The sequence below is a fragment of the Fulmarus glacialis genome, unplaced genomic scaffold (genome assembly GCF_000690835.1).
Source record: "Fulmarus glacialis isolate BGI_N327 unplaced genomic scaffold, ASM69083v1 scaffold10726, whole genome shotgun sequence".
Lineage (NCBI taxonomy): Eukaryota > Metazoa > Chordata > Aves > Procellariiformes > Procellariidae > Fulmarus > Fulmarus glacialis.
Genome location: NW_009220194.1, coordinates 36,638 through 58,373, shown reverse-complemented (window position 1 = coordinate 58,373; position 21,736 = coordinate 36,638). Strand labels below are relative to the sequence as shown.

Genomic DNA, 21,736 nt, shown 5'->3' with positions numbered 1-21,736 from the left:
CCCAAGTAACCAGTGATAGGACGAGAGGAAATGGCCTCAAGTTGCGCCAAGGGAGGTTTAGACTGGACATTAGGAAAAACCTCTTTACTGAAAGAGTGGTCAGGCCTTGGACCAGGCTGCCCAGGGAAGTGGTGGAGTGGCCATCCCTGGAAGTATTTAAAAGACGTGTAGATGTGGCGCTTAGGGACATGGTTTAGTGGGCATGGTGGTGTTGGGTTAACGGTTGGACTTGATGATCTTTAGAGGTCTTTTCCAACCTTAATGATTCTATGATTCTATGATTCTATGATTCTATGATCCTATTTTACCTTACCCTACGTAGTTAAAAGCCGCAGATCTTCCTGTCTGCCATAAGCACAGTTACAGGAGCCACGGAAAGAGACTCACAGCTGAAAAATCGCTGGGAACATTAGAAATCTCTTGAAAGAACCCATGCCCCTATCTAACAGCCACCCTGGGAGGCTAACTTCTCGGTTTCTCCTCTGTTACCCTCTTTACTTTGATTCAATGCAGCATCTCAAGTTCTCATCTCATTATTTGTGTGCACGAATACCTGGGCTCATTAGACTTCATAGGACACTTCGTGTAGCCACTATCCTCTGAAAAAAGTGAAACAAGACTTCTGTGCAAAGTGATGGTAGAAGCTGCCTCACTGCGTGGGTGAGATGATGGGCATCGAAGTTGCTGGGCTTTTAAAGGCAAAGTAAGTGGCATGGCACTGAATGTAGTCTTCAGAAATCAAGAGAGGACAGCCCCAGCCCTGTATTATACCACAAGCAGTGGGAATCAAGAGGAGAGAGCAACTTTCTGGTGGACCAGACATCGTGGGGAGGTCTCGTACCACAGTGTTCAATTCTCTATAGAAGGGATAAAGGGAGGAGAAGGGATTGCCTATGAAATAACACTGCAACACCAACAACCATGCTAAGCATACACTGATTAAACAAAAGGACTGCTAGTCCTTACACTTCCAAGTAACAGCTACTTCTTGATGATAACCTTCGCAGATTTCTATCAATAAAAGTTTCAGCCAGAAGCTTTAAACCCAAGGACTTGTGTCTGGAGCTTTTATTAAAATGCTATGCAAAATGTATGCAAAACTTATACTATTATCTCAAACAGATCTCAAAAGTACTTTTACCTCCATAAAATGAACTGCTGAAGTGCAAAGGCTTCCTAAGCCATGGAAATAATGTCACCAGGCACTCCTCTAAATATTTATATAATGTGATTGCAGCCATTTTGCAAAATCCTTCATAAAGGTATTAAAACATTAAGAGCTGATCCTAACTCTTAGAGGGAATGTCTAACTATTATGAAAATTTCCCTTTCCAGTAAAACCCAGAGACCTTTTTCTTTGCTTTATTCCTACTATAAAAATCATTTAAAGCCCATTTAATAAGGGTCACCCAGGTGCACGAAAGATCTTCAGGATCATGTTTGTTATATACATCTTTTCTTGACTGGGCTAACAGCTCTCAGAGGCAGGACTCCCCTTTAGGGTTCCTACAGCCCCTGAATCTTACGGTTTAATCATACCAGAAGGTTTTCTCCCCTCTGCTTTCCTGTGTCCTGCTTTTCTTATGGACTCTGTGACTATTGTGACATCTAAGGGTGGTATTTTGTAGTGAGCTTATCACTGCTTGACTTTATTGGCACTGGCATTAATATGGAAACGTGCTTGGCAGCCACTCGTGCTTTTTTAATATTTGACATCAGAGCATTTTGACTCCTTTCCTCTTTGGAAAACAAACCTTTCTAAAGGGTAATGTCATATCTGAGCATCACCCCGGCACAAGCAAGCTCCCGTAGCATGCTGAGTTACCGGGCATCAGCTGAGCCGCGACAACTGCAGCACAGGAACGGGCAGCGCACGGCGACACGCAGGAACTGCGCAGGCTGCAGAAACCTGGTAAAATGTCTGATCTCCAGTTGCTTGGTTATTGCTATTTCTTCAGTAACTTCCTATGTTTTTCTGAAGATTAAGCCAAGAATAAAGATTTTTGGGGGTGATGGGGTTAGGAGTAATTCAAAACCATTTAAAACAAAACTGAGAAAGACTTCTTGTAAGAAATAGCTAAAACAACAGAAATGATTCATTTGAAACCAAAACCACTCGGATACTTTGAAGTGGATTGCAGGAAGTCTATACTTTTTTTTTTTTTCTTTTTTTTTAAATTTTGCAACCAGTTCTTCAAGTTTTGCAGCCCAAAATCCCTATGTCAGATGCCAGAGGCTGGGCTTTGTTCCCTATTACAGAGCAGAGTCAGGCCCAGATAAAAACCATACCTATGTTTCATCTACATAAGTGATACTCCAATGAGTTTCCCTATAAAAAATACAAATACAAAGCACACGCTTATCTACTTTTTTAAACATTGGAAGTGTTTAGTAGGGTTATCAGGTATGATGTATCTTAGTCTACCATTCAAAGCAAAAACTATCAAACCTTTCAGAGTTAAAGTGTTAAGAACCCTAACAACTTCTCACAAAGGCACAATAGAAGTGCCATCAGTGCCATCCAGATCCTGCAAGTGCTTTTTTTATTCCCCCACTCATTTCAACAGCTCTTCATACATTTCCACTGATATCACCAAATGAGAAAACGCTGCAGGAATGACTCCTCAGTGCAAACCCTCCAGGCTGATCACTGACCTATGAATAACCCTAATTGTTCTAAAACTTTTTCTAACAGATTTTTAGTAGGGTTGAGTAAATACTGATTTGATGAGTTTCTTTAGAAACTATTCTGAAAAAACTGCAGATTTTAATAGGGCATGATAGCCCTCCACTGAACAGCTTCTCACAGACTAGAACCTCATGGACACCCCTTGTGGAAAGCAATCCACTTTGTCTAAGCTAGGTCTCTGGAATAAAGCCCTATACCATGCAGATCAGCGAATTAATCATGATAAACACTCATTATCACAATAAAATTAAGAATAAATATAATGATTACCATTTGAGCCCTACTTACTAGACTTTTATATGTGGAGTTAAAATAAAGCGCCAATAAAAAGGCAGAAGGAGAGAGATCAAATGGTGTTTCATTTTAGCAAAAGTCCCTGTTCAATTCTGTGTCTCTATGTAGACTGAGCTTCCCAACTGCATCACTAGAATATTTTTACTTTGCTCTGCCTGATGACACACCTACCTAGCCCAAGCGCAATACCACTGAGAAGCACCTGATTTAGGAATACAGCAGACTCCCCACTGGCCAAAGCCAATGTAATATTTATCCGTTGAATAAGCAGCACTAACCATAATAAACCTGACTCTCAACTCCCAACACAGAATAACACATATGTGTATAACTTTCAACCTGTGAGATGCTCCACTGCAGTCACTGGTGGTCTCGGGTTGTGGACCGCTGTATCTCTAAGCATCAGAGAAGAAACAAATGCATAGTCCTAATTCCCTCTCATTTCTCTGCACAAAAAATCTTTGCTCCCACCGCTCACCTGGAGATGCGACAGTGGCATGAGCTCTGTGACACTGCAAGAAGTCTCAGCAGTTTGCTCACCTCTTGGCTGCCTGTTTACATCCTGAACGTGTTCAACCAGTCAGCCTCCAATCAGTGACTTGTGTTACTTTAGAAATGAAAAGACCATCATGTTTTCATCAATGCACCAAATATTCAGTGCAAAATAAATGATCAGCAAGTGAACGGACATACAAGAGCAACAATGAACAGCCCATAACCAAATTCCTCGCTTGCTTATAGCCTTCCAGGCTCATATGAGTAACTAAGCAAATAACTCTTCTCCACCACGTCTTACATCTGCCAACAGTGAGCAGATACAGCCCAGTCTCAGTTGGCCAGGCTCAGCTAACTGTGGCTTTACAAGAGTCATCAACAGAGAACCAGACAGGGATTTAGTTGGTAAGAGCCATTCTTTCTGCAACTTACACGTGAGCATTTCTGACCTGATTTAATGCCAGCTGCAGAGAATTGAACAGAACTAGGTGAGCATTGTGGTATCTGCATGGGCCTGCACGTATCTCAGGCCTCTTCATAGCTCTTCAGTCTGTCCTGAAAAGCAAAAGGACTGTCCAGCTAAAGTATCTGAAGAGTCGGTTAACAACAAGCTGGAATTCAAATGAAGCAAAGGCTGCTCCGATCCTTGACAGCACCACACGCCAGGGCGCAGAGCTGTGCCTGCCCTCCCGTTCCCCAACTCTTGGCACGGTGCAGCCAGAGCTGAGACCTCAGGCCAGAATCCTCAAAACTCTCAGTGTTCAGGGATTTTTAAATCATTACTTTGCTGCTTTGCTCAAGTGTTTTAAAATCATGCCTGAGAGACAATTCCTGATTAGTCACAGCCTTTATGATGCTGAGAATTCACAAATATCTGAAATAGAGCAGAAAAAGGAAAATCTTACTTATCCCTTTGCCTTCATAGGTTTGTTCCCTACGAGACAATCCTCGGTACTTGGTCTCAGCAGTGTACGAGGATGAGGACCTTCAAGACTGAATGCTGCAGTGGGACACGTTGCAAGACGAGAAATTACTGGGTTGGTTTTTTATGGGTCAGAACTGCACCTTTGGGTTGTGAAAATGCAGTGCTGCTTCCTGGTATAGAATAGTGATTATTGTTTGTATTTAACGATAATTCCTACATTTGCTTCCACTCTATGCCAGCAGATTCTCTTTGAATGAATCCCCATTCTTCCCAGTGCTGGGCCTGATGATCTACATGCTCCTGCTGTTTTTCTATACTTCGTGCGGATACTCCAGTAAGTCTGATCCAAATCATACTGGTACAAAATACTCTCTACCGGTTAACCGGAGATCTAAAATACTTTCACATTATTTAATTATGGGTGGGGAGGTTACCTGCATATTATCAACCCTTCATCACACAGGAAGTTCAATGTATGAGATAACAACTTCACTTTAAAAATTATTTTTCTATAGATCCTTCATATCATACGTGCATATGTACATGAACAACAACAACAAAAAGTCCACGGAAGGAATTACTAAACATACAAGAATCTAGCAAAAACCTGAAAACTCTCCGAAGTACAGACTATATTATGCATGGATTGATTTTGATTTCTTGCATTGCTGTGAATGATTCCAGAAAGAAAAATACTTTTCATTCATACAGCAATACTACTCGAAAAACATACATGCTTCCATGCAGAGACCCACCACAGAACAGGATATTTATTTCAGAGTACTTGTAGACTTGCCTTATGTAGTGTGAATCTTAAACAGTAAGAAGAATGGTAAGGTGAGAAATGTAAGTGAGGTATTATTTATCTCACCCACCTCTGGAAAGCAGCTCTTAAAAAATAAGTTTTATATGGTGTAAATTTCTGCACAAACCTTAACACAGTAGAATCACATCCAGGCAATCTCTGGACCTAATTCCCTCTTTCTCATTTAATCTGAACTAGATGACAAGTAAATCCACTGCAGCACAATGAGTTACATCAAAAAATGGTACAAGATGAGAATCAAGTTGTGTGAATCATCTGGGAATATTTTGCCCTTCCATAGCTTATCAAGGAGCTGCACAACCTGAAATACAGTATCCAGTGCTCTTAAGTATGGTAAACCCTTTTATACTCTGAGGCAACAAAAGGAATCATACAACACAAACAAGAAGCAATTTAGACCCTTATCAAGATTATGACCCAAAATTAATCTATTAAAAAGCGTTGTGTGAAAAACACTACGTCATCAATAACATTTTATAACAGAAGGTCTGGCAGATGGAAAAATTCAGAATCAGTTTCATCAGCAACGTGCCCGTCTCTCAGCTTTATCTTCCCAGATATCAACCTACATTCGAGAGGGGTTACATTCGTTCAAATACACACAGTTTAATGATCAACTTGTTGGTCTGCCTCTTCTAAAATGAAGAGGAGTATAAATAGATGAAATTCTTTAACCCAGAACAGTCACACAGCAAAAACTGTTAGTAGGAAAAGTCTCTGCATCCTGATCAACCAAAGAGTACCAGGAGCAGAAAACATGAAAATCATTCTAGTCTTTCTATTCATTGCCCCACTTGCTCTTTCAGCTAGAGCCGAGAAGGATTTTTCCTCCTTTGATTCTGCTGCATCTCCCGAGACGAAGTCAAGATTTGCCATGTTAGACGATGTACGAATCTTAGCCAATGGACTTCTCCAGCTTGGGCACGGTCTTAAAGACTTTGTCCATAAGACGAAGGGGCAGATGAATGACATCTTTCAAAAACTTTACATTTTTGATAGGTCCTTTTACGAGCTCTCACTGCAAACTAGTGAAATCAAAGAAGAAGAAGAACAGCTCAGACAAACTACGGCCAGACTGCAAATCAACAATGAAGAGATAAAGAATCTCTCACAGGAGATGAATTCGAAGATTGACGACCTCATACAAAACAAAATCCAGCTGCAAGAGAAAGTATGGGGACTGGAAGACAAAGTCACTAAACTGGCCATTATCCAGCCTTCCATGCAAGAGACAAAAGAAATTTCTTCACTCAAAGTAAGTAGACTTGTGAAAGCCCCTGACACACAAAGCCAAAGTAAATTGTAATGCTATTATTGGTAATTATGCAATAGAAGCTCATGTCTTCCCTTCATCTTCACTGTAGTACTACTGTGTATTTTGAGAAATAAATCACTGCGATAATCTTAAAAGAATCAGTGTCTTAATCTGACATATTGTTTATTTTGCAGTAAAATTCCCCAGCGAAATCAGTGAGAAAATCATGAAATTATAAGGCTCTCTATCTTTTTCAGTATTTTTTTGCATATCAGTTTTAAGACATTCTGTAATAATAATAATAATGATAAAAAAATTTGCAATCAGGAAAGTGATGTGATTACCAAGCCCATAGGTTTGTATGTCATCAGCTCATTACAAATCAAGGCACTAGGAACTGCCTGCTCAGTATAATAAACCAGGAAGTTTAAACCTTTAAAGAGGGACATCTATAGTACCTATATGACCTCCAGGACCAAAGAACCTTGCAAGTGTTAATAGACTTAATGTCAATGCATGCAAGCATTTGGGTGGTTATAAGGTTCCCTATGGAAAAGGAAGTATTAACTATATTTTGCAGAAGCATAAAAAGGCTAAGCAACTTGTGTGAGAAAATACTGGATATTCGTGTCAAAGCAGATAGATGAATCCAGATCTCCCAAATCCCACGCTAATACCCAAATGCTGGAAATTGTTCCATTTTTTGATCAGCGGCATACATCTAGTTTGAATCAAGGGGCAACTTCACAGAACATAATTGTTCTGGACATGAAAATGGAAGGAAAATAACAACAAAAAAGGTCTACAAAGCTGCCAGCAGTTTGTCTCAAAAAAAAATGGGTGTTCACTTCAGAGGCAAAGAAATTCACCCCTTCAGAGGCAAAGCAGGCAACCCTTTGGAAAACGAAAGGCAATGTTAAATAGTTTGTGCCTCTCAAAACTGGTCCCGTGACAAGAGTTATGGAGGCAGTGACACTGTGAAGGTCTGCTGCTGCTTCTAACCACAACCCTCCTCCCTCCCTTCCCATCCTCAGGCTTTTGTGGAGCAGCAGGACAACCACATCAAGCAACTTCTCAAAATCGTAGAGGACCAGCATGTGCAACTCGACAGACAGCACAATCAAATAATGGAGCTGGAGGACAAGGTACAGGAACCATCTCTACTTCTCTTTTCAGAATTTGTCATCTCTCATAACACTGATGAAGTCAATGGCCCAACCATTCATTTGGGTCAGCCATCCCTCTCATTCACAGTTTGGGAGTGTAGAGGAGGGTATAAACAATTTTGACCACAAACAGGTACCTTTTTGGGTGAGAGACTGCTGTGCTGCCAGGCAGTGGGCTATGGCCGGGGCACACAATGACCAAGAACGCACCTTTGAAATACCGTCTATCGATACCAGGCTGCTGTATTTTCTGACTGCTAATTTTCTTTTTTTTTCTCTAATTATCTATCATATTATTGTTCTTCCATTGGTCTTCTAAGTATCATTACTTTCTATCTCTTTCTTCTTTTCCAATATTCAGTCCAACAGGGAGCCATGTTCTGCAGTTCAACATGTGTCACCATAACGCTGGGTATAACTGACATGCTCATATTTAATTTATTCCTAAGAGGAGGCTATAAAAGCAAAATGTATTTCAGCCTAAGGAACTGTGGGTTCTGTGCTCTTTAGATGTTGGTATTATTTGTCTAAGTGATGTCACCTGAGGAAATAAGTTAAATCTGTTTGCCCATTAAGGTGCACCTCGTGAGAACGGGTCATTTACTTACCTCATGAATCCTACCTTGTTTGAGCAGTGGCACAGCTGACATTCATGCAACTGAAATGCACCAGTGCGGTTCTAAAGTTATTTTTATGTTGTAAATTGGGTATTCTAAAGGATTACATTCACAAGAAAAATTATTCTCTGCATGACATTGTTCGGCTTGATACATGAATCTCATCATTTCAGAGCCTTGGGAAATTAACAGTCTGTAATTACGGTTCTTTTAGCTAAACCACATAGAGCTCCAGGAACTCGCAGAGAACTCCTTCACGGGGGAGCAAACAGAACCAGAGGCCATCCCCTTTCCTGTGCGCAACGCCACAGCTGTAACATACAAATCTGATGGTGAGACCTTATCTCTTAGACGTGGCTACACACACATTGCATTTGCAGTATTCTCTGTGAAAGTTTTGCATTGGTTTTTAATAGTCAAAGACTAAAAGCAAAAGACACTTATGTTATATACAGCGCTGTGGGAAGGAGTTGGATTTCCTGCTTTGGAAAATATCATCATCTATTTAGCCCCACGACACGTGTACTTATGTCTGGGATGACATACAGAAACAACGTCCAATAACGCAGTAATCCTGTCCTCAGCCTCCAGCCTCCATTCAGCCCTTGTAAACATGTGCTGTGACCGTCCTTTTACTGACACTTCTGACATTGTCGATGCCTGTCTTGGAGAGTATGAACAGAGAACTAATTTACTTCATGCTGCCTAATTCTAAGATTTGGAAGAGCTTTCTTTAAAGTTGAGAGGCATTTTCGAACTGCGGCAATGGGAACGGTATTTATTGGGAAATAAATATCGTTCAAGGTACTTTACAAGGGGTAGGAAAGTCCATTTGCCAGGCTTTAGTCTTGGGCCTTACAAACTTTCCAAAATTATCTAAATGGAAACCTTGCCTAATTTAAAAAAAACAGGCGGTCCAACTTACGTACAACTTGGCAGCTGTGCTACCAACACCACAGCAGTTTGTCCATTTCATGACATTTATTGTAAAATAAGATTACCAAAAAGATTGTTCTAGTTTTTGTTTTGGTTCTATCCCATATAGAAATTCAAGTTACGAAGCTGGATTAAAACTTACCACGTACAAAACAGGATTTGTAACTGTCTGCTGTTTGCTTTCCTAGGTGCCGCTCCTGACTGCACTGCTCTTTTTAACAGCGGCATGCAGTCCAGTGGTGTTTACACTATTAAGCCCAATGGCTCAGAAGCTTTCGATGTCTACTGTGAAATGAAATTTGGTAAGACAGCTGTGCTAGCAAAGTCTAATTTTCACATAAGTAGTTTCCTATAAGCCTAAAAACTGTGTCTCATTCCAAAGTACACAAAAACTTATCGTGGTTTGTGTATCCTCTTGACTTCTCTTGCTGTTCTGTCTGTGCTCTGAACTCAGGTTTCCTATATCATAAAGTCTCCTTAACACTGCTTTCATTCTCTACTCACCTCTTGTTTATACCGAGGAAGGGACTTTCAAGCATGTGACATAAATTAAGTATATTAAAAAACCAAGCCCCTTTAGCTATAGACAATGAAAATGGTTAATTATAAATGCACTATACTGCAACCACGAATAACTTTTCCAAATGAAAGCAAATAGTAAATACCTTAGTAAAATTTTGTTTCATTAACAAAGATTATTGCTTGAGACTTCGATATAGCAAACTAACCCAAAGGGCTGAGTCCTGGAGACAGGATTCCTGTATCACGTTTGGGTGAGTCAGTAGCTATGTATCATATAGATCCAGAATTGTCATGGACCAGAATGCACAGCATCTACCCACGCTCTATCTTTGTAACAAACCCATTAGTCTGTTCCTTTTGCCACTACCCAGAGATCACACATCGTTTGGCCAGTTCACTGTTCCCTGTTTTTTTTCACCCTGCAATGCATCATCCTGCAGTGCTGCTCCGTGCGTGTCCTGCCCAGCTTCCCTGCATGCTCCCTTTGCCACAGCTACCCGTGCCTGGGGACACACCTGGGAAACGTGGCAAGGCCGTGTGATTTGTTTGGTTGTGTAAACAGAGCGGCATGGGGTTGCCCTGTGCAAAAAACTCCTTTGCTTACATTTGTTGAAACTGGTTAAACGAGGGTGTCATGACCCGGTCAGGAGAAAGACCCCACCGCAGCCCTAGTGTGGACACAGCCTCCAACACTTCATACCTTCTGTGAAGTTGCGCTCCCAGCAGTCAAGCACTATCAGTAGAGGGAGTCTGACAATCTGGTCAAATGTCTGGAACATTTCATATCTCTTTTTTATTATTTTCTTTCTGTTTGTGTTTCTCAGCCCTCATAAACAAAAGAAACCCAGTTAAGGCAGCTTAACAAAATAAAGCCAGTGAGCCGAGTCACTGCAAGTGTGGCACAGGACACTCGAACAGCCCCGCGTTCTGTTCAGCTGTGCTCACTTAAATTTCTTTCATGAAGATTTAGGCTAACTCATTCTACCTCAAAATTGGAGCACCCAAGAGCACACTCATGGACAGTTAATAAGGCCAAGGCCAAGATGAGTCGAGCATCTGCTCTCTGTACAGCCGAGAGGCTTTATAGCTCAGTACACGAGCACTCAGGTCTGTTGCAAAATGAAGAGTAAGTGGGATTCATACGGAGCCACCTTCAGTGCAAACCTATTTTCTTCTTCACTGCAGTGGAGAGTGAGCTCGCACAAGGGCAGCCACAGCAGGGCAGGCTGTAGGTCAGCGGTTGATGGTCTTGGTTACTTTCCATCTTCTCTCTAGTGTTTCAAACACTTAAGCCAGGCTTGTGACTTATTTCCCTTTCGCATTCACAGGCAATTCCTGGACTGTAATCCAGAACAGAGTGGATGGATCACTAGATTTCAACCAAACCTGGGATGCCTATGCAAACGGTTTTGGTGAACTCAATGGTAAAAACGCTTTTTTTCTGTCTTTTTTTGTATCAGTTGATTTGAGAAGCTGAATCTTCTTAATTAAAGGTGTTCACATGACAGCAGACAACACCTGCAATCAAATCTGAACAGCTTACCTAATTAGTGGAACACCAGAGAGTGCTTACCAGAAAATGTATCTCAGTAAAATTCTCAAAGACACACCTTGAAATGTGTATTTAGAAACTTTTGCTGAATCAAGGCCAGAATGCTTTAAATGCTATTTTAATTACGGAGATTTTGCTATTCATAAAAGCACCCCCCAAAAGCCTTTAAAGTACACGCATAAATGCAAAACCTCACCAGGTTGCTGTCACTACTTTCTCTCAAACTTTCTGCAATGATGTTTCCCTTAAAACCACCGCACCAATTTTTCCAAAGTCAAGAGAGCCCGAGGCTGAGTGTGCTCCCCTGCACAAACACGTCCCGCTTCCCCGCGCGGTGGCCAATCCCCTCCATGGCTGGATAGGGCGAGGAAACACCCACGTTCCCCTGTTAATCATCAACTCCAAAGAACTTGTAGCACCAAGTGCTGCCCAACAGCCTCCCGATCCAGAAGATTTTCCCTATTTTTCTCGTACAATGAGATGACTGTACTTTTGTTTAGAAAACATTTTGACTTTCTAGGCACAGCACAGATCAAAACCTCACCAATGTGGGCAGCAATACTGACTTACTTCCACCTCTTCTACAGTAAAGAGCTGCTATATCTCAACTTTTCCCGCATTTTGGGACAGTAGCTCACAACTGAGGTAGACTTTTACCTGTACAGTTTGTCTGATCATATTGAATGCTACAGTTGCTCCTTGATTGGTCTCCAATTCCTATATACTAAACCAGCATGAAGCCACATCTTTTCAGAAAGATTTTGCAGAGGATCACATCACTCTCAGCTATGTCCTACTCAGTTCTGTGCTGCATACTCTAAGGTGATAAAATACAACAGGCTCCTTACCTGTAAATGGTGGGAGTATTTTACTCAACCATCTTGTCTTCTATTGCTTAAAATGCCACCTGCATGTACAGCACTCACATTCGCTACGCTATTTCTACATGTGGCAATTACCAGCAGCACTGATAATAAGCTACTTAATGAATATAATTTCGGAAACTAATTAAACTAATTATCAAGAATTCTAGCAAAAGAAAAATGCTCAAGTTAAATTCCCTTTGTACACAAGGGTACCGAAACCTCAGTTTAGTTCTGCAGCTCTTTCCTTAAAAAATACAACAATTGCAATTAGGTTTTATGTATGTCATTTGCTTCATTTGTCACACAGTTCCAATTATGCATGTTTTAAATGTCTTGAGCTCCCTCTCAGAGTTTCACAAGAGGTGGGAAAATTAAGAGAGAAGCTCCACTTCATTTATATCTCTTGCTTTTATTGATCACCGGTGTGCAATTAAGAAGAGGTAAACAAAAAGAATGTAGCAGGAGACCTCTGAAAAGATCAACAGTCCCCAAGACTCATATTATTGATTTAATTAAAGCAATGAATAAATCCTTTTAAATACTATATTTTCACACCTACTTCCCACAGGTTATCTGTAAAAACAAATTCAATAGCACTGTGAGCAATACGGGGTTTTAGGGAAAGTTTATCACACACCCCCTTCCCCACTAACTCTCTGCCTGGTGACTTCTGCCCCCTAATCCTCACCTCTGACACCTCTTGATTCTGACATTGTGCCGCTTATTTGAATACATCTTTTCAAATACCAATATTTTAAAGGTGAATGAGCTGTCTGAGGTATGGGTTAGAGATCTGAAAAACATGGTAAGTGTTTTCATACCTGGTTCGATATTAACAGCATCTATTTACTACGACTTTGCAGAGGAATTCTGGCTAGGCCTGAATAAGACCTATTCCATTACTAAACAAGGGGACTACGTCCTACGGATTGAGCTGCAGGACTGGAAATATAATAAACGTTACATCGAGTATGCGTTCAGCTTGGGAGGCCCCGAAACAGACTACACTCTCCAGCTTTCACGGATCTCCGGGAGCATCCCCAATGCACTGCCGGAGCAGACAGAACTGCGGTTCTCAACCGCAGACCGTGACGTGGACATAATAAATGACTTCAACTGTCCAGAAAACTACCTAGGTATCAGTATGCTGGGTATATTACCATGGCAGTTTCTTTGTTACATGAAGGATGGTAGTATGCTTTAGTGGGTAGTTACTGATGTTAGCCTGGCGTTAGATACAGAAGAGAGGCTAGCAGCATCTTTCCGCTTGCAGGAAAGGGCAGAAGATGTCTTTCGTTGGCAGATAGCAGGGTCCTACAATGAGGCATCACCTTTCTATTTTATAGATAGGTAAAACGAAAGCACAGTGAGGCTATGCAAACGACCAACAGCAGAAACAGAACTAGCAGCACAGGTTGAAATAAAACCCCAGGATGAGATTTTGAGCTACGAAGTAAAGGGCAGTTCTTCCTCTGATGCCTGCTCTGGTGTGGCAGCCCTAGGTTGGATTGTTTAATCCCTCCTTGCAAAAAAAGAGAAGACAAACTGACTCTTAACTCCATTTTGACTACAACCCAAAAGTTAAGAACGACGGTGAGTTTCCATTCAAAGGGAGATTTTAGCTGTTTGTCAAGTATACATGCTATAATCACTCTCAAAAAAGCAAGAGAGATACAAGGCTGAAGACATATTTCTCCTTGAAGAGAATTTGGTTAAAGGATTCCTAATTCTTTGATTTTATGAAGCTTTTGTATTTTGCCTTTGCTTATAGCAAAAAGCAAACCATTGAAAAAGCAATTAATGATTAAACCACAGGATACAGAATTGCGCTCCAGACACCTGCTTCATGCAACAACCATTTTGTACACCATTTTAGGCTTGAAAATTGTTAATATCTGAAACAATGCTGAGAGTGTTACTCAGCTCTAGTGACCAAAAAGCAGATGGCCAATGACTTCCAAAGTGCTAAACTTTCATTTTTAGCACAGAGTCACTGCCAGTCCTTTGCCAGCAGAACTGGGCTTACAATTTAAGCTCGTGATTAAGGACATCTGCCAATAAAAAAGAGAATTTGTTTACTAAAGGCTCTTCAAGCCTCCTGTAGATGCAGAGATTTAACTATTTATACCTGAGAAAAACATCAGCAAATCAGAAAGTCAGTTGTAGAGGGTCACAGGAAACATGAAAGTGTGGAGCTAACTTCGTAAGTGTCCCCATTCAGTGGCAGCATTTGTGTGTGCAGTTTTCTGTGCATCACTTCTTTTATGTGAAGCAGACAATAACGGGGAGTGCAACTTCTTTGTATTGGCCCTCAATTTGGAAGTGTAAGTGGGTATACGTACAAGCACCGTTTCATTTGGGTATACTGGGTAATTGTCACTTTTGCTAGAACTAGTCTAAAGAAGATTTGTGTTGCAAACGGGAGCCGTCTACTCGGAAACTGAGCGCAGTATGTTAGGGTACAACTGACAGTAACTGACATTACCACATTTTTCCTTAGGAGGCTGGTGGCACAGTGAATGTGAGGAAACCAATCTTAACGGGAAATACGTCACACCAAGGTCAAGAGGAAGACTAGACAGAAGAAAAGGCTTATACTGGAAGCCTAAGAAAGGAAGATACTACTTGCTCAAGTCAACCAAAATAATGATACACCCAACAGATTTAAAAAGTTTTAACTGAATGCTCAACCTGATGCATTTTAATTCAGAACATATATACTGAACGTTACTACATCAAAGAAGTTCATGTTATGTTTAATAACAGATGCATGTCTAAATCCATGCACTGTAAGGTATATTCTCCAATACATAAACCCTGAGGCATTTGCAATGGTCTTACAGTATGTTTGGTGAGTATTCTCATTCGCCCTAGCCCCAATGTCAATGTGCTGTAACTTATGTGGAGCTTTCACCTCTCCAGAATGAAACTCTAATGCCCAGGAATCAGCTGCCTATTCATGTGCTAGATAGTACTGCTTGGGAGAGTGGGTTTTCAGGATGTTGCATTTGTTTCTGGGTTGTCTAGTAGGGAACATGAAAAGTGTTTCAGTAAACAAAGGGCTGGCAAAATGCTACGGAATACATTTAGGTATTAATCTACAGGGAAGAAAAGAAATTTTGTTTCGTAAAGTAACTAATTTTACGTTTGGTTCATGTTATCATTGTGGAATGTTTCTATGAGCAAATGAAAGATGGGTAATTCTCCATTTTAGGGTTCTGTGTATTTCCAGACAAATTTTAAGCAGTGTAGCTCAGGCCAGCCTTCACTGAAGCACTGTAATCATGCAGCTATAGATGTGTACACACACATCAAGTAAGCCACAGCACAGACCTAACCTTTTTAGGGTTCTGTGTATTTCCAGACAAATTTTAAGCAGTGTAGCTCAGGCCAGTCTTCGCTGAAGCGCTGTAATCATGCAGCTATAGATGTGTACACACACATCAAGTAAGCCACAGCACAGACCTAACCTTTTAGATACCACACTTGAAGAATAACTTAAGAACTACACTTTCTCACTGAAAGTTAAGAGCTAAACTTCAAAACTTATTGAAATAAATAAGAGATCTTTTCTTCTCCTTTGAAACGCATTCAGAGCCATCCCTTTGTGACCTTTTAGTACACCTAAATGAAAGACCAAGTGAGCACATGACAAAACACCTTTCAAATAGAGAAAAGTTGCCTGTGGGGGCAACTCCAATGGAGTCAATGGCACCAACCAACAAACGCTGTAGGCATAACCTACGTGACAGTGTTGGTCCTGCTCCTGAGAACACATTCACATTTGTTTAACTTCAGCTGCAGAATAGCTTAAGGCAGAAGGACTATTGACATGCTTGTGGAAATGTTGACCGACAAGGACCCCAATTCTGCAGTTACATTGAGTCATATTGACTTGTATATGTTACCTAACCCTTGTACAGTACGGATTTTTTATCACAACATTTGCAACCAAACAGAAAATGGTTTTAAATTAATTTGTCAGAGTGAAGCAACTGTGAAGAGAAACTGCAAAAATACTTTTACTCCTCATGGATTTATTACAAAGAAGAGATCACACAGTGCTGCTTATTTGTACTGGTGTATTGTAATGTTTAATTACGTGTCCAACCTCTAAAAATAAATAAATAAATAAATAAATAGATGACCGATTGACTAAATAAATAAATAAAAGAAACTTTTGAAAAGACGTGAGATATGGAAGTTGACTAAACTCTTCCTTGTAAGCTTTGGTTTATAAAAACCTGGTTTGTATTCATCTAACTTTTACAACAAGAAGTAACTGAATTGGTGAGTAAGCTGGTGAAATTACTCCATGGAAGAAGACAGTTCCACTCAGAGGTGTAATGTCTTTAAAGATACTGTGAAAAAGCTTTAAATGAATAGTGGTACATAATGAAAAGAAATCTGCTCCCTGCATGGGCTTAGTTATAGAAAGGTTATTGTTTTCCAAGATACTTTAGAAAAATTTCTTATCTTCCAGATCTTCAGAAGATTTTTTTTTCAAGCATTGTAAACAAAGAAATTGCTTTAAATCAAAATGGAAATATGAATGAAGGGATTACTCATTTTCTTAATTTTCGTCCCCCATTTTAAAGGAAAAAAGTAAGTCAGTGAACGTGTCAGAAAGTAACAGAAACAGTAAGAGAATGATGACTTTAGCAGACAAACAAAGAAAAAAAAAACACACAAAACTGGAAAGAATTCAACTACATTTCACTGTGAATTTTGGGAAATGGAGAAACTTATCTCATGTTCCTGTTCACAGCCAAGTTTTATGCAAATATGTTTGTCCCTTCATGTCTGTGTATTTTCTGCTATGTCAGTCTGGACCCTTTTTGTGCCTCTGGCACAGCAGCTCTACTGATACAGCAAGTTTTGCAACGAACCAGACGATAAGGTAGGAATTTCTAGATTTGCCAGTCTCAGATCTTGAAATGTGAAACGTATTTCAAAACTCTAACCTGTATGTGGTATTTGGAACGTAGACATCCCTGGCAGGAAACTCCAGGATTTCTCTTGTAGGTCTAACTCTGCTGTCTGGGTAAAGTTTGACTTGCAGCAACTCTGGAGTTAGACAATAATGGGGATTCTCTGGAGCTGGAGATATGTCTATCTTTAATTGAGCTGTAAGAAGAAAATGATTTTATTACAATAAACAGAAGTTGAATATAAATAAAAAAGCATGTTCATGCTTTGTTTCTTCAGGTTAATATCCTATATATTAATTTCATAAATAAAGAAATTATAAATTGCAGCCAATGTGGAATTGTTAAAAACAACTAACAGTGAATCAAACTGATATCTAGGGCCACTGGGGTACCAGATAATAAGAACCAACATAATAGATATATCTTAACAAGCCCCATATGCTGTTCTCATAGGCAAGTTGGGGAAATACCATAATAATGCTACTGTGAAGCCCAACTACTGTTAAAAACAGTATTCAAAGTCTCATCAGGAATCTTGCCTATCAAACCAGAAGGATACATCAGGAGTTGCTGAAAGCTAATCTGCACCAAGATGACTGAATATTTTCCTTAGCAAGTCAGCTGACAATACTGACAGCACACTTCTTGTTGGTGGATAACACTGAGGCTGGAATGATTGTAAAAATTTGGAAGAGAGAAGAGTTGGAGAAATGGCATCAAATGACTAAGGTGAAACAAAAGAAAGAGCAAAGGGACTTGCATTAAGAAGGAGAAGCCAAACATACAAACCTTAAAAAAAAAAAAATTGGCATGGATCAATTCTATAGAAAAGGGCTGGGTGACAGCAGTGACAATAAGCCAATGTCCAGAAGAAACCATTCTAATATGTGCAATGCATGTGTAAGACACTGGAGACAAATGCGTCTGCTTTGTTTGGCATGAGGTCTTAGAAGGAGCAGCATATCCAGTTTAGAGCACCGTGCTTGAAGAAAAGCATGGACAGATTAAAGAAACTCTAGCAGAGAGTAACAGGCAATTTTAAAATCACAGCCTTTAAGGAAGGGTTGAAAAAAACCTGAGATTGGTTAGGCTACAAAACGGAGGCGAATAAGAGTGAACTAATAACAGTATTCAAGTACTTGAAAGGTTGTGATAACTGCCCTGAGGGCATGACAGACCATAATCAGATTAATTTGCAGCAAGATAATTTTGCAAAGTTTTCTTAATACCTAACCTCACTACAAGGACAGCTGAGTGCTGGGAGAGATGATCTAAGGAAGCGATAGGATTGCTGTTGCTGGAGATTTTTAAGAACAGGTTAAATAAATATTGTCAGGAATAGCACAGGTCAGGGACCAGTGATGTTTCACTGCTGGTGTGCCAGCGTTTTCATTTCCCTTTCTCAAACAGAGGCGGAGTCTGTTCCTATTAACCAAGTGGGAGCCAGGAGAGAACTCCTCTCAGCTATAGACAGGTGTTTTACTCAGGAAATCAGAGGTTCCTCAGCCCCTGCTGGGTTTAGGGCTTTGGGGTTTGCATCCTCTTCTCACAGATGCTATTCTCAGTGTGACAGGAGCTGCATGTGCACACAGGCCAGTGAAAAACTTGCCAAAATGCCATCTTTAGTGCTCGTGCCTACCAGGGAATGCTGTCAATGACTTCTTAGGATTTTTTACTTATGAGAACTGGGTGACCATTGGGAAGGACTAACCAAATACCTTAACACATGTGAGCTAAAAAGATCTCGTTCAATACCTGTGATAGGTCTCAATCTCCGTAACACTGATGATGGCCGTCTCATGTCAGCAAGGAACTTGTACAAATCTTCATCGCTCAGGCGATCACCCTCCTGTTGGATGTTGGGAAGAAAATGGTTATCTACACAAGTGTTCAGGATTGCGAGAGAATGAATAAACCATCTAATACTATAGTCTCTTTACTCTGATATCAAAATGTACCTTCCCAGAACAAGGTGTTAAGATTAACATGCTAAATTACAGTTCATTTCTCCATCCTTTTTCTTTCCTTTTTTCCTTATTAATCATTATGACAGCTGCAGGAACTTCTCATTGAAAACCTTTTCTCTCCCCATTAATATTATCTTTTTCAAAACTGAGAATGGCTGTTAAAAGATTTCCCCAAAATATCCAATTTTTAGCAAGTATAATAGTTTGAAAAAGTATCCGTCATTCAGGTAGTGAACCTTATTCCTTCTCCTTTGCCTTTTCTTTGGTATGAGTCTAGGAGAGTCTTACTTTTCAGGGGAAGTGTTAAGAAACGGTGGGAAGTGGAAGGAGTCTGTTGTCAGTCTTCCTTGTGCCACATTCTAGTAGCTCAGAATTTCATTAATTTTGGAAACATTATAGAAAATGTGACTCTGCCACCCTCCAACTATCCAAAAGCAGAAGATATCTGATAATAAAGGTAATAAATCACAATATGAAAAAAGAAGCAAATGGAAGGGCAAAAACACTGGGTAGTATTAAATTAATTGTACTCAATGGGAATAAAGGAAGGGAAGATAAAAAATAAAAAGATACATCTTCATGTATCTGAAATGTTAAATCAATGTTCGGCAATTTTGAAAGGATAAATTAATAAAACAAGCTATTTCAAAGTTGTCAAATGAAAACAACCTCGACACAGTAAATAAATACATGCCTTTGTAAATCATTACTAACTTAGTGAACTGGTGTATATTACAAAGAGGGCTGCAGAACACGGTCTGTGGAATGGCTGCGTTAGCAGTGCTGTAATAGATTTTTTTCTTACATTCTACATCTTGGGTGAATACGTTACAGAACCGGATTTTATTAACACCCCAAGTAAAAGGAACTTCCTGCGCTGCCCTGTGTCACTGAGACCCCAGAGATACCATTCCCAGAGCCCAATTACAGTCATACTGAGTTTCATGAAAGCTCGGAACACCAGAGGTATGAGTCACCCCCCACTTTGCACCATGATAACTTCATGCCCTTGATGACATTTCTCCTTATTTACCCTACCGTATTTAAGAACAGACTTTGGATGGCTACCCACAGTGAAAGTGGCACGCAACCAAAACAATCAGGAAAAAAAAAGAGCTTAACCATCTATCTAAAGATATCTAAATCTTTGTATTTCCAATAATCGAGAAATCAGTTAAAAAATATCTCGTTGCTCACTATTAAATCCCTTTTTATACACAAAGGTGACATTCAAATAACAATTTTCCTGAACCAGATGTGGCATTAAGCAAATCTTAGCAAAAATTAATGAACTGAAACCATTTTCTAAGCTTAACTAAAAATTTTATTCCGTTTAATCATGTTTTCTACTGCTTCTCAGGAAAATCCCAAGCTCTGGCTAAGAAGAGCTGCCACTCAGTAAAGCAGCATCGGAAGTAAAATGCTTTGTTTTCTCAGGCATCCCTGGATGTGTCCAGGGAACTGATGCCAACATCAAATCACATTGATGAACCTGGTTCTGAGCCTGCTGATGTTTCAACAGGATTCTTTATCACCTAATAAAACCAAAGGAGTCAACTGACCATTCATGATAAAGGCTATGCAACTCTTAAGACTAGGACAAATACCTGGAATACTTTTTGGCACATACTAACCCAAAGAAGTTATCCTCAATTTTTGTGAACTTGCTTCTATGAACATTTCTTCTAAATATGTTGACCAGTGATTTTTCCAATGCATGTTAGAAAAATCTGGAGCAGAAAAACCTGGGAGACCCGGTTCTATTAGTTAGAGTAGTTATGCCACTGTGCCATAATGACACTTTAGCATTCAAGTCAAAACCAGCTAATAATTTCAAATTCCATAACGTGATTATTCATAGTAAGCTTACTGAAAGAATCCACCAATCGATTGTGGACCCACTCCTGGCAGAATTAAGCACGTGATACAATAAACCCACTGCATGCGGTTCAAAGATATCCTGTGACCAGGGAACAGACATTACATGCATTGAAAGCATCACAAATTAATCATTCGGGTCTAAACTGACTTCACATGATCAAATCACTCTGTCCAAGGAGCAACTCCTTAATTAGACAGCTTCATACAATACCTGTTTAAAGAAGTTTGTCACTGTCAAAGTAGCTGGTCTAAAACTGGTCAAATTGCAAGCCTCATCCCCACTTGTGGTTCTCTCTAACGAACGCCTCCCAACAATACTGGAATTCCGCCTCTCCGACCACGATCCTTTACGTTCTTCAAAAAATAAAAAATAAAAAGGGTGAGGAGTTAAAAAAAAGGAAGAAAAACAATTGTCCAAAAGCCTACTTTTGTTCCAACCAGGATTTTCTACACGAGAAGATAGCTGCTGCTTTTAGAAATTATGCAATAAGTGTGATAGAAGAGGTGGTTATGCTAAGACAATCACACTCCTGAGGCATCAGGAGGCTATGAAGCACAGCTGACTACTTCTGCTCCTCTCACAGCAACCTCACCCCAGTGCCTTACTGCTATTATAAAAGTCTCTATCATGTGGAGATTTATGTATTTCTCTTGCTCCGAAAGATGATGAAGTTAGCAGTTTTGGGGATGCTGAAGAGCAGTTTCAGATGAGCTGTGTGGTTCACAGAGATTAATCCACTCCTTTGGAAAATGTTCATCAGCCTGTAACACTCTCTCAGTCTTAGAAGCCTGGTTTTAAATAATATAACAGATG

The 21,736-nt window shown here is 40.0% G+C and overlaps 2 protein-coding genes across 2 annotated transcripts in view; one reads left to right on the top strand and one right to left on the bottom strand.

The window, feature by feature from the left end:
- The window catches only part of DOCK7 (dedicator of cytokinesis 7), a gene marked incomplete at its 5' end in the record, with an annotated part of 99,255 nt that overhangs the window by 50,208 nt on the left and 27,311 nt on the right, over nt 1–21,736 (bottom strand). Inside the window, 3 exons of the mRNA XM_009580683.1 lie at nt 17,108–17,270; nt 18,830–18,923; nt 21,134–21,276. Coding sequence (XP_009578978.1) covers nt 17,108–17,270; nt 18,830–18,923; nt 21,134–21,276 — 400 coding nt within the window. The remainder of the gene's footprint in view (nt 1–17,107; nt 17,271–18,829; nt 18,924–21,133; nt 21,277–21,736) is intronic.
- ANGPTL3 (angiopoietin-like 3) lies at nt 5,921–14,968 on the top strand. Its single transcript, XM_009580680.1, has 7 exons — nt 5,921–6,484; nt 7,519–7,629; nt 8,482–8,599; nt 9,392–9,505; nt 11,054–11,149; nt 13,007–13,279; nt 14,644–14,968. Exons 1-7 carry the CDS (start codon nt 5,987–5,989, stop codon nt 14,823–14,825), a joined length of 1,392 nt encoding a protein of 463 aa, XP_009578975.1. The 5' UTR covers nt 5,921–5,986; the 3' UTR covers nt 14,826–14,968.

Excerpts from the sequence above, each read along its gene's own strand:
- ANGPTL3 (XM_009580680.1), top strand. The coding sequence starts at position 5,987 with ATGAAAATCATTCTAGTCTTTCTATTCATTGCCCCACTTGCTCTTTCA. Across the intron at positions 9,506-11,053 it reads CTACTGTGAAATGAAATTTG|GCAATTCCTGGACTGTAATC; the intron begins GTAAGACAGCTG and ends TCGCATTCACAG. Across the intron at positions 13,280-14,643 it reads CTGTCCAGAAAACTACCTAG|GAGGCTGGTGGCACAGTGAA; the intron begins GTATCAGTATGC and ends ATTTTTCCTTAG.